Source organism: Stylophora pistillata, chromosome 11 (genome assembly GCF_964205215.1).
Source record: "Stylophora pistillata chromosome 11, jaStyPist1.2, whole genome shotgun sequence".
Classification (NCBI taxonomy): domain Eukaryota; kingdom Metazoa; phylum Cnidaria; class Anthozoa; order Scleractinia; family Pocilloporidae; genus Stylophora; species Stylophora pistillata.
The window spans coordinates 7,677,501-7,692,354 of NC_142529.1; the positions used below are offsets into that span (position 1 = coordinate 7,677,501).

Consider the following 14,854-nt stretch of genomic DNA (forward strand, 5'->3'; position numbering starts at 1 on the left):
AATCCGATTCATTTCGCTTCGTCTGTTCCCCGCGCACTGCATTGTTGCAGTTACGCTTCGCTTTGGAAACTTGGTCTTCAGGTCCTAAAAAAAAACACTGTTTAGAGACAGAGCTGAATAACGTACACGCATGCGCTAGATTTTGCCGCGGAAACACGGATTTTGAGTCGTTCGCATGAATGATTTCCTATTCTGTTGCTTCGAGGAGTCGTTTTCCTTGCCGCTTTTCTTTTACAGAACAACCTCCAAAAACTTGGTACACACCCTGAAAATTTTCAAAAATTAATTCTCCCCTTAAAACCTCTGGAAATAAGAAAATGCCTTCGACGAAAACAGAGTTCCTCGACCTAGGACACTTGAGCCCGCGTTGTTGACCGCAACGCGCTGACGTAGCATTTCATTATTCAGCTCTGTCCTGTTTTGGTAGATTGGAAAAAAACGAGCCTGCAGAATTACTTGAACGCCTTTAAACCCTAGGAGTGACCAGCATCTAATTTCTCCTTACAGCAATACAGCTGAATCATTCACTGAGATCATGAGAATATAGGAAATGATCGCCAACCTAAGAAGCTTTGATCGTAAAACAACTTCTCCTTATCAGTGCCACAAGAAATGTTTAGAGACGAGAATGGAGGATATGGATACTGATGTTAGCGTGTAAAGGGCTGAGAAGAAATCTTTTCAATCCAAGGGTGAAAACATTGTAACATGGGATTTCCATGTAAAGAGAGGATGTGGGGGAGGGGAGGGGAGGGAGGTCTCAGGGAGGGGGGGTAAAATTCCTACAAAAGCATTTTCTTGGCATTGCAATGTTGACAATAACAGGGGAGGGTCAGACCTCTACATCCCCCTCTACTTGTTTCTTTGTCACCAGGGCAGTTGATTGTACGGCATGGAAAGAGCAGTTGTCAGTGACAGTAACAGATGGTTTCTAAGCCTTTTCCACATACTCAGTCTTTCCACCCAAGAAAAAAGTGGTACAAGCTAAGGATAGACTGTGGGGGACTCACTCCTTTCCAGACCCCATCTATTTTCTGTTGCCAGTTTCCCACTTAAGTCCACAAGGTGAGGGCCTGGCTCTAATGAGAAGTTTAAAAAACCTGACAACAAGTCCTCATCAAGTGAAGGGTCCTGGTCATGTAAGTTTCCTTCACAGCTGTCCTATGAGACGTTACACAATACTCTTGAGATGAGTGTCATGTGACATCCCAAAGAACAGCTGCAAAGGAGACAAGTCGATACGCATGGAAAAATTCCCTTGGTGACTTCCCACAGAACATTGGATCCCGTTAACAAATTATTCTATTTTGCCATGTCAAACACCGGGAGAAATTGACACTGCATCTAAAGTATTTAAGGCACTCCTTCATTTTCTTGTTAGTTTGATGCTTTAAGTCATGTTGTGGAAACTGATTGCTGACTTAATCTGTAAATTACCTCAAGAGAGAGTGTCACAGGCTTGATTCCTTCACCAGTAATCTCTAGCTCATACTTGCTTTCATCAATGTCTGGAACCGGAAGATGATTGCGAATGAAAAATATCTCGTTTGGAGTAATAAGACTGTCTGACAAGAGCTGCATGGGTGGCTCGGCATTGAAAGGTTTTTTAGTGTTGACCTTTAAGGCTGGATGGCGGGGTGGATCATTTACATATGGATCCTAAAATACGCAGTGTTGTAGCTATCAGTAATATACATCTACATATAAATAGGCCAGTTGCAATAATTGAAAAATTCAGCTTTGAACCACAGAACAAAGCACAAGTGTCTGGAGAATAAGCTATGGAGTACACTTCTTTAACAAAGTGAAATTCCTTGTTTTTTACTTTTCATATTAGCAACCGTCAAGACTGACCCATTACAGGAAGTTGGGAAGTGAAAAAAAAAATGTAAAATCTTCTTTCACCCACTTGGTGAAGTGCTCCCTTTAACTCTGAATTTTGGATTTTACACCCTAACTCCCACAATCTGATTGCTAAATATCCCCTCTGGTTACTACTCATCTCCTTGCAAATTTTTTACAAGAATTTGTTGTTCAATCAAGGTAAAAACTTCTACCTGATAAGTTAGAGTATTCTCACTACCTGTTGGCTGGATAAAGTATTAATAACATAAAGGGAGAAGTTACTTGTTAATCACTTCTGGGAATTAAAGGGCTAATACAATATTCAGCCAAAAACAGGGTCTGGTGGAGATCCATGGGCAACCTCTTATGATCTCCAGCAGGAGTGAAGATGGCCTAATCTCAATACCATATTACTCAATACACTGGAAAAAAGTATGAAGCTTCTTTGACATGGGCTGACTTAAATTCAATATAATTTGGATATATCAACAAAGTTGAAATGGTAAATTGGCCACTGTAACGATTACAAAAGCTGACATTTCGAGTGTTAGCCCTTCGTCGCAGCGAATAGAGGAACCGTGGGTTGTGTGTGCTTTTGAAGGCAGAAAACGGAGCTACGTGATTGGTGGGAACAGGGCAATGAGAAAAACTTAAATTCAAGTTCACATCATGACAGTGCTTTCAATAAGACCTAGGAGCCACCGGAGCTCTGGCGGGTATTCTGTTGTGAGTCACCAGGTATATTTCACCGAGCTCAAGTTGCAGTCATCATGCTAAGTCGGAATCAAGTTGCTCTCCAGCAGGTGTTGTACCAAGGTAGCCACCTATTTCAAATCTTATTGAAAGCACTGCATGATCAATAGATCCTATCACATACTGTCTACATACTTTGATATCTGAAGCTTCAATAGAGCTTTCATCTTTGGACAGAGAACCAATACGATATTCCGCCAAAAGCTCCAACACATGTTCATTATCGTGCACAGCATAAAGTGCCCAGAATGGTTCTAGAGCTCCACCGGCTGCTAAGATGATCTTTTGAGGTCCACCAGGGTGGTTAGCCACAAAGTCTGTAATATCATACACATTCCCTTTATAGGTCACCCAGATTCCTTTTTCATGGTTATTGTGTTGGGATACCTCTTCCACAGAATAAACAGGATCTTTTTCTTGTGATGATTTATCTCTGGACTTTGTTGCTTCTTTAGCTTGAGAAATCTGTTAAAACACACATAAAGAGAAATGTAAGAATTACCAAGTCATAAAATAAAACATCTCTGTGAAGTATGACAACCCCATCTCTTTGTCTTATGCCCAGTGCTGACCACAAGGCTACTGCAAAGTTGTAATTAGAAAATGTAGAAATTGTTTGATCGAAACTGAGTAATTAGCTGAATTGAATTGAATTATGCTTGAGTAACAGGTATGGCATGTTGCAAAGCAACCCTTTCTAGGAAGATCTTGGGACATGCCCACCTGGAAAATTATGAAATTTGAACTCTCTGAGATGTGCCTTCCAGCATCGCAAGTATATTTGAGAATTTTTTTTAAGCCAGACACTAATGATACAATCAATTAAAAAATATTTATTTTTATCACAATCCACACAGCAACCAGTCCAAAATGGTCCAAAAGCTAGTCTGTTGCCACTACAAGCAAGCTTCTAATGAAAATCCTTCACTATATCTCCCAGTGCTTTAATAATTAACATTTAATTTACTAGTATAACAATTATTTTTATGATAATAATCATGTTATTGACTATTATTGAACCAATCATTATAGTCTATACACCTTCTGTTTATTGAGAATAAGTCCAACTCCAGTCAAAGTCCCCACTAAGGCACCAATGGTGGAATAGTATGAAGATCTTGTCAGGTTTCCTGTGTGTAAACTACTTGTCTTTCTCTTGGGTTGTGTTACATTTTTTTTCAACCAACCCCTGAATATAAGAGATAAAAATATTGTAAGTCAGGGTATGTTTCCTTTAAAAAATTCAGGAAAGAGTCTAGTGACCCATTCAGCCAAAGCTTATCCTGGTTTCCTTAACATGAAGCCACTAGGAATATTATTACTCCCTCCTGAATGAGATGTCAGTCCATTACTCCTCCCCTCCCCCCCTACGGCATTTCACCAGGCTTCCCTGACAATTTTCCATAATCCATTTGTACTCCTGGATAAAGAGAGGTATTTCAAAACTGAGTGTTTTTTACCTGAGAACACACAATACAATGACCCAACCAGGCATTTATTCACGTTTCCTTCACACTTGGCCAACAGCCATTTAATTTATTATTATTTATTATTATTTATTATTTATTTATTCATGTTTCCTTCACACTTTGCCAACAGCCATTTAATTTATTATTTGTTGAATGTTAATTAGTCACTATATTCTTGAATCATCTTTCTCTTGTGGAACAGGGTACTTATAAACAAGTGGGATGCAGCAGATTTTTCTGTTCTGTATTTGAGAAAAATCTTCTAGTACACTACTTTCTAACATCAGCACACAATCTCTAGCTCTTTTCTATGTGATAAAAATTGTGCTATATCAGTAGCCACATGCAGTCTTAAACTCTCTATTTTCATACTTCTCGGTGTGGAGGGGCTCTGTGAGAATAAAAAATGTCCTGCATGTGCAAGCAGTGTAGCAATCACAAACAGGAGGAAGGCAACAAAGTTATAACTATTTGATTTAAAAAATAAACTTTACCTGGAAAGTCTAGGACATAGAAATATCTCTCCCAAACGACTACATGATGTCGACCTTCGTAGGAAAAGTGCCATGGCCATTGAAGTCTTCACTGGCTACAATAGAAGAAATTTATTGACTTAACCCTTGACACCCTAATATCAGTATGGATATTCTTCATACTGTTCTCTATACATGTTGTAAGGTGTTGGCAAGGAGAATTTGTATCAACATCACGAGCTATTGTAATTGCTGCTCATTTTCTTTATTCTCACAACCTTAATGTGTGATTCAGGGGTGATACTGTAATGAGAATTTAGATGCTAGTCAACCTTGGGGGTTAGTTATTTAAGGATTTAGTCTAAGCAATGGTGTTGACCAGCGTCTTCGTTTTGGGGCTAGGACAAAACACTGACCCCGGGTCAACTGACCCCCCCTTACTGACCCCCTCTTAAATTCACTGGAAATCATGAATTAAAGCTAATGATAACAACCTAACGATACAAAATTAAGATATAATAATGCACTCACCTCTTAAATTCCAAAATTGATAAACAAACAGTACTATGTACCAGACAAACCTGTCAACACATGTGAGTGGTGAATGGATGGCGGTACCTGGAGCTGACAACTTTTGGACCTTTCCTTTGGAACTTTTGGACCTTTCCGGTTTTCAGATAGAGGTTTCATTTCTTTTTGTTTAATCTTCTTTTTGGTGGAACACAGTTCCCATTCACCACTCGTTTATGAGCATAGGAGAACTAACAATTGTGGTAAAACGAGTTTGCACTATTGCAGACTCGTGGTATTAAGCAGATCGACCACCTTCCGCCATTTTGGAATTTAAGAGGTGAGTGTATTATTATATCGTAATTTTGTACTGTTAGGTTGTTATCATTAGCTTCAATTCATGATTTCCAGTAAATTTAAGAGGGGGTCAGTGAGGGGGGTCAGTGTTTTGTCCTAGCCCTTCGTTTTGTTTTATTGATTTCAACAAATATTTGGTTGGTTACATGACTGTCTCTACTGAAGATGAGCAATTTGGGCTAAGAGCAGCTATAAATAAAGTGATTCTGGAAAATGTGAGTTAGAATTAACTTGATTTCTCTTACATGGTAATCTCACATAGAAGATAGTCGACAAAGTACAAAAATATTCATGCAAGCTTCTCGGGTGTCCGCTCTTTTCGTCCAAGAGTCTTTTCGTCCTAAAGTATTTTCACCTAAGTCTGTTCGTTTACTTGTTAAGTCTTTTCTCGAAGCAAATAAATAACTATTATATTGTATTATATTATATCATAGATAAGGCTATATAAAGAACTTATCAGTGCGAGCCGTTGCCCTTTTGATTCACCAATCTTCGTTTTACGAATTCAACGTCATGAATTTAATACACAGAATGAATGAAGTTGTAACGTAATATATTTTATTAAATAGTAGCAAAAATAAAGACTTGCTTGCCGTTTACTTATTTCACGCGAAAGAAATGGGAATATTAGGCTTGTTGTTAAGCGTCAATTGAGCGTAAAAGGCAACGAAGTATAACATCACTACGAGTCCGACATACCTAAATAACGGCGGCTCACAACAAGTTCTTTATATAGCCTTCTAAAAGTTATTTATTTGCTTCGATAAAAGACTTAACAAGTAAACGAACAGACTTAGGTGAAAATACTTTTGTACGAAAAGACTTGGACGAAAAGACTTCTGGACGAAAAGACCGTAATATTCACTTCTCGTACCCACTGTAATTCGAAAATACCCACAATGCTTCACTTGGCCATTTGGTTAAAAATGGTTGATTAAAATGTACGAAGGCTAGTGAAATTTATTTCATTAATACTCGTCAATCACAATAAATAGTAAACAAACCAAACAACATTCCCTCTAAAGGCTCTCTTTGAAATGCACAGTTTTCAATTAGCACGAGTGTTAAGAAGAGTTCGATCGAATCCTTTTCAGCCGCCAGGAAAACACTAACAGGTAGTGAGTCACGTGGCATAAATTGCGTTTATCTTCTGTTCCGTAGGATGTACATAAAATGAAAACGATTGACCTTTCTAGTTGGGGCGTATGAAAAGATTGGAACTGCGATACACGTCATTACGTTCTATTTTGGCTCACGTTCAAATTTAATTTTCTGTACACTGATTCATAAGGAATCAATGAAATTATAAACCTCTGTCTTAGTTGATGATCAAAGTGTCCTAGAAAACTATAGGTACTTTTGAAAAACAAAAAGAAACAAAACGTGGGTGAAAAATTGGTCAGACACTTACCCGAGCAAAGAACCAAAACCAAGGTAAAACTACATTTGTAACGCACGATGGTAACGCAACATGGTGAAACATGTATCCCATCAGTAACCGGGAGATGACAGGAAGTGAGCTTATGTGAATGCCACGTAATCTTTGAAGCCGGCAGTGTTGTGATTAGATGCAATCCACAGTACGAATTTTAATATCGGCATGCTTCCATTAACCAGTAAAGACAGCTTCAAAAGTGATGAATTCAAACCCGGAGTGAAGCTTAAATCGCGTTTGTTCGAATGGATAAAGTACGAAGATCTGAAAGGGCTTTTGTTGTCGTCGATTGCACTGAAATCGATGACCATGTGTTCATCGTGTTAACTTTTTTATGTGATGTATTTATTTAGGGCCATACTCTCAAGCGAGGGCTCGAGAAATCTATTCTTCTTCCTTCTTCTTAACTTATCATTTGCGTTTGTGGAGTTGACCTATGGCATATGGACGAATAGGTGAGCGATCTCCTGAGTATCTGTCTGGTGTAGAGTAGAATTTTATTCAGAAATATAGATATGTTCATTGAAGTTTACAATGAATATTTGTCTTTCTTTTAGTCTTGGTCTGATCTCAGATTCATTTCACATGTTCTTCGATTGCACTGCGCTCTTGGCAGGGCTCATAGCATCGGTGATCGCGAAGTGGGGAAAAAACGAAAGATTTTCCTATGGGTAAGTAGCTTTAATTTGTCAAAGTACTTTTAATTCAAATCCTATAATTGTTATTTATAATGGTTAAACAATATAAAATTCCAGTTTGTTTTACTTTATTATTTTACAAATATTTATACCGAAGCAGTCGTCTTGTGGGTGAATATTTTTTTCTAGTAATTAATAGTGAGGCAAAATGTACAGTGTGGTAATCTATTTATGACTGGGCCAGAAACTCATGACATTGGGGAAAAAAGGAGAGAAAGGACCAAAAAGGATTGAGAAGCATAAGGGGGAAGATTCTATATTTCAGTTATGGTTTACTCAAATAAAATCAACTTTAACTGCTCATAGGGTATGATACATTACTAACAGTGCTTGCAGTGCAATCTTACATTGCACAGTACTTTTGACATACATCTGAAAATCAGAGGTGTTGCTTAGTAGCAAAGAGTTTTTGTAGACCATAAATTATATTTTCTGTTACTAAGGTTACTGACTAAATGAATTACAGTAAAAAATACAATTAATTCTATCTTTATTCTTTTTCATCTTTGTTTGGTTTCATCCAAGCTCTGATTAACACAATTGTATTAATTTGGAATTATTGCTTTCTTCTTACAGTAAGATTCATATACTTTTTTTTGATAAGTTAAGCGGGTAGTAGTACTGATGAAGCCATTCAGAGGATCAGAAATTGCATTGCCAACTGCCTCTCTCTCTCTCTCTCTCTCCCCCCCCTCTTACTACTGTTACTGTATATTTTGTGAGTTGCCTTGAGGACGATGCATGTTGCTGTATTTTTTTCTATACCCCTTCAGAGGTGTTCTTGATAGAGTATTTTGTTGCACAGGATGTAGCTGAACATATGTAGTCTTGGTATTATACAATGTAGGGAAAGTACTTGGTTAACAGTCAATTAAGAGAATGAGGGGTGAAGGGGAAGGGTCAGGGCAAGGGGGGGAGGTAGGGTGGGGCAGGGGTGAGCAGTAAATAGTTGTCATCAGTCATTAAAGGAGAAAATCACAAGCTGTGCCACACACTTCACTTTTCCCTTTTCAAAAGTGATAGAATTGTTATTTTAATTCTTGTGCGATTCAGGTATGGACGAGCTGAGGTTCTGGCTGGTTTTGTGAATGGATTATTTCTGGTGTTTATTGCTTTCTTCATTTTATCTGAAGCTGTAGAGGTAAGTACTTTGAACCCTTTCTACCCTCAAATCAATGTGTATATTATCTACACTGTTCCTTAGACTTTTCCTATAGTACTGATAAGGAGAATTAATTCTTTTGGGTAACATTCAAGAGCTGCTTTTCTTGGTGATTGTTTAATATCTTCTTTTGACCTTCAAGTTTGATTCAAGTGTGATATAGCAGGACTGTAGTCTAGCAGCACCTGGTGGTCCCTGGTGCCTTACTTTTGCTCTTAGGTGACTCAGGAATCTTAGTTTTTTACATAAAAAGCATATGCTGGGCACCCTGGATTCAAAGTTTCAGAGCAATGGGCTCCCTTTTATTTTTCTTAGAGCACAGCCTTGTATAGGAAGGAAAAATGAGGTGTAAGTCACTCTTAAGGGATAAAGGATTAACTTAATAATGATGTAATGATAATGATGTATTTCAACAGCCCTTAAATCTCCTTTTAAACACTTAACATGACTTTACTATCTGAGAAGGATAAGTTTAGACTAATATGCAGCTACAAACCACTTAATATAAAAATGCATTGGTTTGATAATTTTTAATGTTTTATAATTTTTCTTACCCTTAGAGAGCTCTTCACCCTCCAGAGGTTAAACATGAGCGGCTGTTTGTTGTGTCAGTTCTAGGATTTTTTGTCAATCTTGTTGGAATTTTTGTCTTTCATCATGGAGGTGCAGCAGGTAATAATGATCTTTAGTATAATTTCAGAGCTGAGCAAAGAGTTTCCAGCAATCTGATTGGTCGAGCAGTTTCTTATATGACACTATATAAGCGGTTTAAATAAAATGTTAAAATGAAATTAAAATAATGTTAAAATAAATTACTAAAACAATTGTTCGCCTCTGGTTTGGTGAATATTGTCGAATAATCCCCTCGATTTCGTCTGAAAGATTATTAGACGATATTCACCTTGCCTTTGGTGAGTAATTGTTAAATACATACAGAATACATGTCACATATAAACTTCTTAATGGACCCTGCTCACTATAGAGACTCTGAGACTCAGTGGTAGAGCATCAAAATGCAAAATCTGAAGGCCTAAGATTTGATTCCTTATGGAGACTCAGAATTTTTTTCTTTGTCCCATATTTGTGACAAGACGAAAAACATCTTAGTTTCTCTACATATATATGTTTTTTTTTTCACTTTCTTAGGGCATGGACATTCACATGGCGGTGGCCATGGACATTCACACGGTGGTGGCCATGGACACGGGCACAGTCACGATCATGGACATACCCATGGTCATTCACATGGACACTCCCACATGAATGGTGGACATAACCATTCACATGATTCAGGTACCAAAGGCTCTAAAACACATTATAGCTACAAAAACTGTTTGAAATTATAAAGAACAAACAGTTACATTATAATCTTTTTTATACTATAATTAACAATTATTCCACGAGCGCGCGTTGGATATGAGATGATAGATAGCCAACGAGGCGTGTAGCGCCGAGTTGGCTATAATCATCTCATATCCAACAAGCGCGAGTGGAATAATTGTTTTATTAAAAACGTTAAATTAAATTATTAAATTTTATTAAATTTTTAGCTCCCTTTTAATTTTAAGCTGACACGTACGCTTACCATATTTGTAGATTATGTATATTGGCTGATATACCATAATGGCTAAGCCAATAAAAAGTCTTGAATTGCATTATCCAATGATCTAGTTTTTAATAATAATTATTATATTGGTATCTCTCATTTAGTACTAATACTATGATTGATCTATTTAGCAGCCCATATTTCACTGAACAGGCTGCTAAATTCAAAAGTTTGTTTGAATTAACATCTTTCCCTCTGTTTGAACCCAGAGATATAACAAATATTATTATATACTAGCCTCATTTTCTCAGTCCTCACTGAAGTTATATGGAACCTTGTGTTTTTTCCACTTGAAATGAGGGTGCCTGGGCTAGTGAAAAAAAAACTTAGTACAGTACCGTTCAAGAGTAAGTTATCACTTTCTCAAGAGATGAGTCTCATTACCATGGAGACATGTCTCCTTTCTTTCAAGACATGTCTTGTTTCTCTCGAGATGTGTCTTGTTTCATTTGAGTCTTTCCTCCTTTCCCATGAGTGCACTGCAAGTATGTACATAACTTACATACAGTACAGACCTCAAACTCAGTTAGTAAGAGTTACTTATTATAAAGAAATGATTAGTGTTAATGAACTTCTCTTGTCCTCAACCTTTGAATACATCCAGGTTGTTCAGACAAGGAAGAAAAAGTGGAAGTTATCCAAAGTAAAATAATGGAAGGTAAGAGGAAGAAAATGCTCAAACATGATAAATAATGAAAAATGCAAGAAACAACTCAATGAAAATAGTTAAGTTCACCCTAATATTCTACCCCAGAACTTGAAAAACTAGGTATGAAATGTTGAAAACAACAGTTTGTGTTGCTCTTTATCACAAGTACAAGAGAGAGTTGAAACTCTTTAGGCTGGCCAATTTACATTTACTCTGTTGATAAAACCAAATTATCTTGTAATACCTTCCACCAACACTGCATCATAGTTTCTTTTGAAAGTTGTCCCCTTTATACTTTTTCATCAATTGTGTTTTGTTGTTGTTTTTTTTTATACAGGAGTTTTCCTTCATGTATTAGCAGACACATTAGGCAGTGTAGGTGTAATAGTATCAGCTGGACTTATATACCAGTTTGGTAAGTTTTGAAAATTTCCAACAGTGAACTGTATCCTGATCATTTATAAAAAATGCTTACGTTGCAAAAAGTTTGCGAAAACTTTGGCAGTCGGACTGACTAATCCTCCCTCAAATCTTTAACTACCCTGATCTGATTGTTAACTCACCCTCTAGCTGCCCATTTCTTTTTGAATTATTTATGAGAATTTGGAGGTAGATCAAGATAACACCTCCTACCTGATATGTTTAAGAAATAGCATGGTTGAAAGTACAAAATGTGTGTGCAAAAGTGCCTTAGAGTTGGAAAATATGCCAAACTTTGTAATCCCCGTACAAAAGATAACAATTTTTTATGAATGTGTCATGAATCAGGAAGTTTTCCTTATTTTTTTGATAGGATGGATGTTGGCTGATCCCATATGTTCCATGTTTATTTCAGTTCTTATTTTCTTCAGGTAAATATTATATTTTAATTCAAAAAAAGTAAAGTATAGGAGAATCTTCTTAAGTAAACCACTTCTGATGTAAGTTCCTCTGAATTACAAATTACATGTATTTTGAACTTGACCAGTGTTCTTTTGTGTCTGTAGCGTAATCCCACTATTGAAAGATTCTGTTGGAATATTAATGCAGAGAATTCCAGTCGGTTTGGAAAAGAATGTCCATATTGCTTACCAAAGGGTGAGTGACAAGAAAAAGTTTTAAAAATTCCTTCTCTGCAACATATAAATTTGCCTTTAAATTGAACTTTTAAAACACAGTTGATCTTTAAAGTTTATTTTCTTGTTGTAAAGGTGAATCAAATGGATGATGTGTTTAGCATTCAAGATCCTCATTTCTGGGCACTTAGCAGGTTTGAACCTATTTTGACATTATTGTGTGTTATTTGATTCCCAAACAGGCCTCTCCAGGTCTGAACCCTTTCACTACCAGGATCTCCCTAGTAATTCTTCTTACTGTTTGCTGTACAATTCTGATGTGTTTAGTTTGGAGAATTTGGTATCAGATCGACTGATAATCCCCTGTTCATGTTTTTCTTTATTCTCATCACTTTTTTGCTTGATATTGTAAGGATATTGTAAGGAGAAATTCTGTCTTGGTCACTTTGGGAGTCAAAGGTTTGAGGTGTAAATATCCTGTTAAAATTTTGGGGTGCAGTAGGTTGTTAAGCAATTTTTACAAGTCTTAATTAATTTCTTTGTTATATTAAGGGGGGGGTTAGTGCACTCAAGGACCCCCACCCACAGACACTCCCTCAGGAGGGGCACAGAAAGACAATTTGAATGACACTTATCTCAAACTTTTCTTGTGTGTACCTCTTGCACATTTTGTATCAGTATGTGTGGATGTCCCATGATCAAACAAGAAGTCCATGTCAAGTTTAAAGACACAAAAGTCCTATTGCTCGTGTTTTGTTTGTGCATGTAGCACTTTTACATTATAAAAATAAGGGTAGTTTGCACATGGTACAGAGGTACCAAGGTTATGGGGTCACTATGTAAGAGATTGTTGAGCATTCATGTAACTGTGGAATTCTAATTTAGATTATTATGACTGTGGAAGATCATAATATAGATATCGTTCTGTTAATCTCACCTTTAGTAACGTTTGGATTGGAAGTCTACGTTTACTGGTTGCACCTACTGCTGACACGCATAAAATTCTCAGTCAAACTCATCACATCTTCATGGAGGTGAGGGACATTTCATGATGATGATTACAAACACCACACAAGACACTATTCAGTAACCACCCCTCAATACAATAGTCCATTTTACAGTCGTTTGCTTGGTTGCCAAGCCTTTGAATGGGAGTGAGGCTAGGGTTGACCTTGTTATGATACAAACCTTGCTGCCTTTCAAATGTAAATCACTTTGTTATCATGTTAAGTAGATACAGGTCTCTATCACAACAAGGTCACCTTCAGCCTCACTCTGAATCAAAGGCTTGGCAACTAAGTACACATCTGTGAAATGGCCTATCATGATTCAACTTCAGTTGGTGATCATTACCTTTGTTTTCCTATTCCTTAATGGTTGATTTAAGACTGGTACTGTTAAGAGAAATTAGATTGTTGTCACTTTTGGGGGCTGATATATCATTGATATAACTTTCAAATTTTTTCTGTCCACAGCTTGGAGTGAAACAACTATATGTACAGATTGAACACTCCTATTGAGCCAAGACAGATCATCTTTTCAAACTTCTGTGGTTATTTTTAAGAACAGATTTTAAAGCTTGCACAAAGTGAAGATATATCTATGGTTCATTGCGAACATCTTTTGTTCTGTTCACAAGTCATCACATGGCCAAAAAGAAAAAAAAATTAGTAAACAGTGAGCGGTTCTTTGTTTAGATCAAAACAAAACAGTGGAGTAAAAAATCCTCTGGTTACCAACAGACTGTTTTTAAGTCGATTGTCGACCTAGCCAGTCACAGTAAATTTAGAAAAGGCAATCAACCAATCAGAACTCATGTAATCTACACCATGTGTGGAAAACCCGCATGTACAATTCGTGATTGAGTTTTGGTTATACATATGGTTGGTTGACTTGATGTTGGGAGTGGTTTTTGACCAATCAGGTTGTAGATGAGCATCTGACAATGAAGGAAAATCTGCTCCAAGACCACAAAAAACACTCTAAGCACTAGCTTGATGTGAAATGACTCTCAGGAGGTAAATTCGAAAATGTTTTCGTCAAGGGAAACTTACTGTCAACTTAAATTTTCACTCTTTTCTTCTTTTCGGATCAGCGTGAATGTCTTGACAGAGCTTGACTGGGCAAATTACTATTACAATTATTAATAATATTTGATATATTTTATTTTGTCGAGAAGCCATAATATAAAAAAAAAGAAGATTAAATGTTTTATTGCCTGAATGGAGAACGAGAGACCTGGGGGGCTAGATGGGCTTGGATGTCTTGAAGGAAATCGTAAACGTAAATTACTTTGTAAATAGAAATATCTCTCTCCTGTTTCTTTGGCATTTTCTTTAGTACGAACTCGTGCGAATTTTAATGACCTTCATGCTAGGAGAAAATAAAATAAATCGGTCGCATTCTGGTGACAATAAAAGCAAACCTTTGAAACGTTTTATGTTTGTTGTTTTTGCGTCATTTAACAACAACGTATCTCCCTCCAGGAGTTGTAGAGCGTTTCCGATTGAGTGTCGTAAGACCAATGAGAAAACCAATGAGAAATAAAAGCAACCAATGAGAAATAAAAGTAAAACAACCAAACTGCCTAAGGCGGGAAAACGCGGGCGACCAAGTCGTGCTTAGTTTTCGTTTTGCATCTGATTGGTTGAGAGAATGGTGTGAGTGTTCTGGACCAATCACAGAGCGGAGTAAAATAAAACCAATGCAACATCGGATTTTTAAAATTTGAATTTAATTCATTCGCCACGGGAATGGCAGGAGAAAGGAACACGACTTTCGTCCCAATTGACACCTAACCCCTTTGTACCCACCATCCCACTCCAGTGGAGGACATCCATCA

At 37.1% G+C, this 14,854-nt stretch overlaps 2 protein-coding genes across 4 annotated transcripts in view; one reads left to right on the forward strand and one right to left on the reverse strand.

Moving 5' to 3' along the window:
• Positions 1-6,914, reverse strand: part of LOC111334148 (sulfite oxidase) — a 10,061-nt gene extending 3,147 nt beyond the window's left edge. Inside the window, exons 1-6 of one of the 3 annotated variants that reach the window (XM_022939838.2) lie at positions 6,819-6,914; positions 4,562-4,656; positions 3,640-3,787; positions 2,734-3,063; positions 1,438-1,659; positions 1-84 (exon numbers count right to left, since the gene is read on the reverse strand). The exon at positions 1-84 is cut by the window's left edge and continues 83 nt beyond it. In XM_022939838.2, coding sequence (XP_022795573.2) covers positions 1-84; positions 1,438-1,659; positions 2,734-3,063; positions 3,640-3,787; positions 4,562-4,656; positions 6,819-6,899 — 960 coding nt within the window. In that variant the 5' untranslated portion in view covers positions 6,900-6,914. Of the gene's footprint in view, positions 85-1,437; positions 1,660-2,733; positions 3,064-3,639; positions 3,788-4,561; positions 4,657-5,071; positions 5,412-5,652; positions 6,764-6,818 lie in introns of those variants that run through there. The other 2 variants (XM_022939839.2, XM_022939840.2) reach the window with 2 other exon arrangements.
• A 19-nt stretch (positions 6,915-6,933) lies between these two features.
• LOC111334153 (zinc transporter 7-B) lies at positions 6,934-14,450 on the forward strand. The gene is made up of 13 exons (XM_022939845.2): positions 6,934-7,096; positions 7,196-7,297; positions 7,400-7,513; positions 8,594-8,681; positions 9,263-9,374; positions 9,849-9,995; positions 10,913-10,966; positions 11,295-11,372; positions 11,751-11,808; positions 11,944-12,034; positions 12,148-12,206; positions 12,956-13,046; positions 13,488-14,450. Exons 1-13 carry the CDS (start codon positions 7,008-7,010, stop codon positions 13,530-13,532), a joined length of 1,128 nt encoding a protein of 375 aa, XP_022795580.2. The 5' UTR covers positions 6,934-7,007; the 3' UTR covers positions 13,533-14,450.
• Positions 14,451-14,854: the final 404 nt, after the last annotated feature.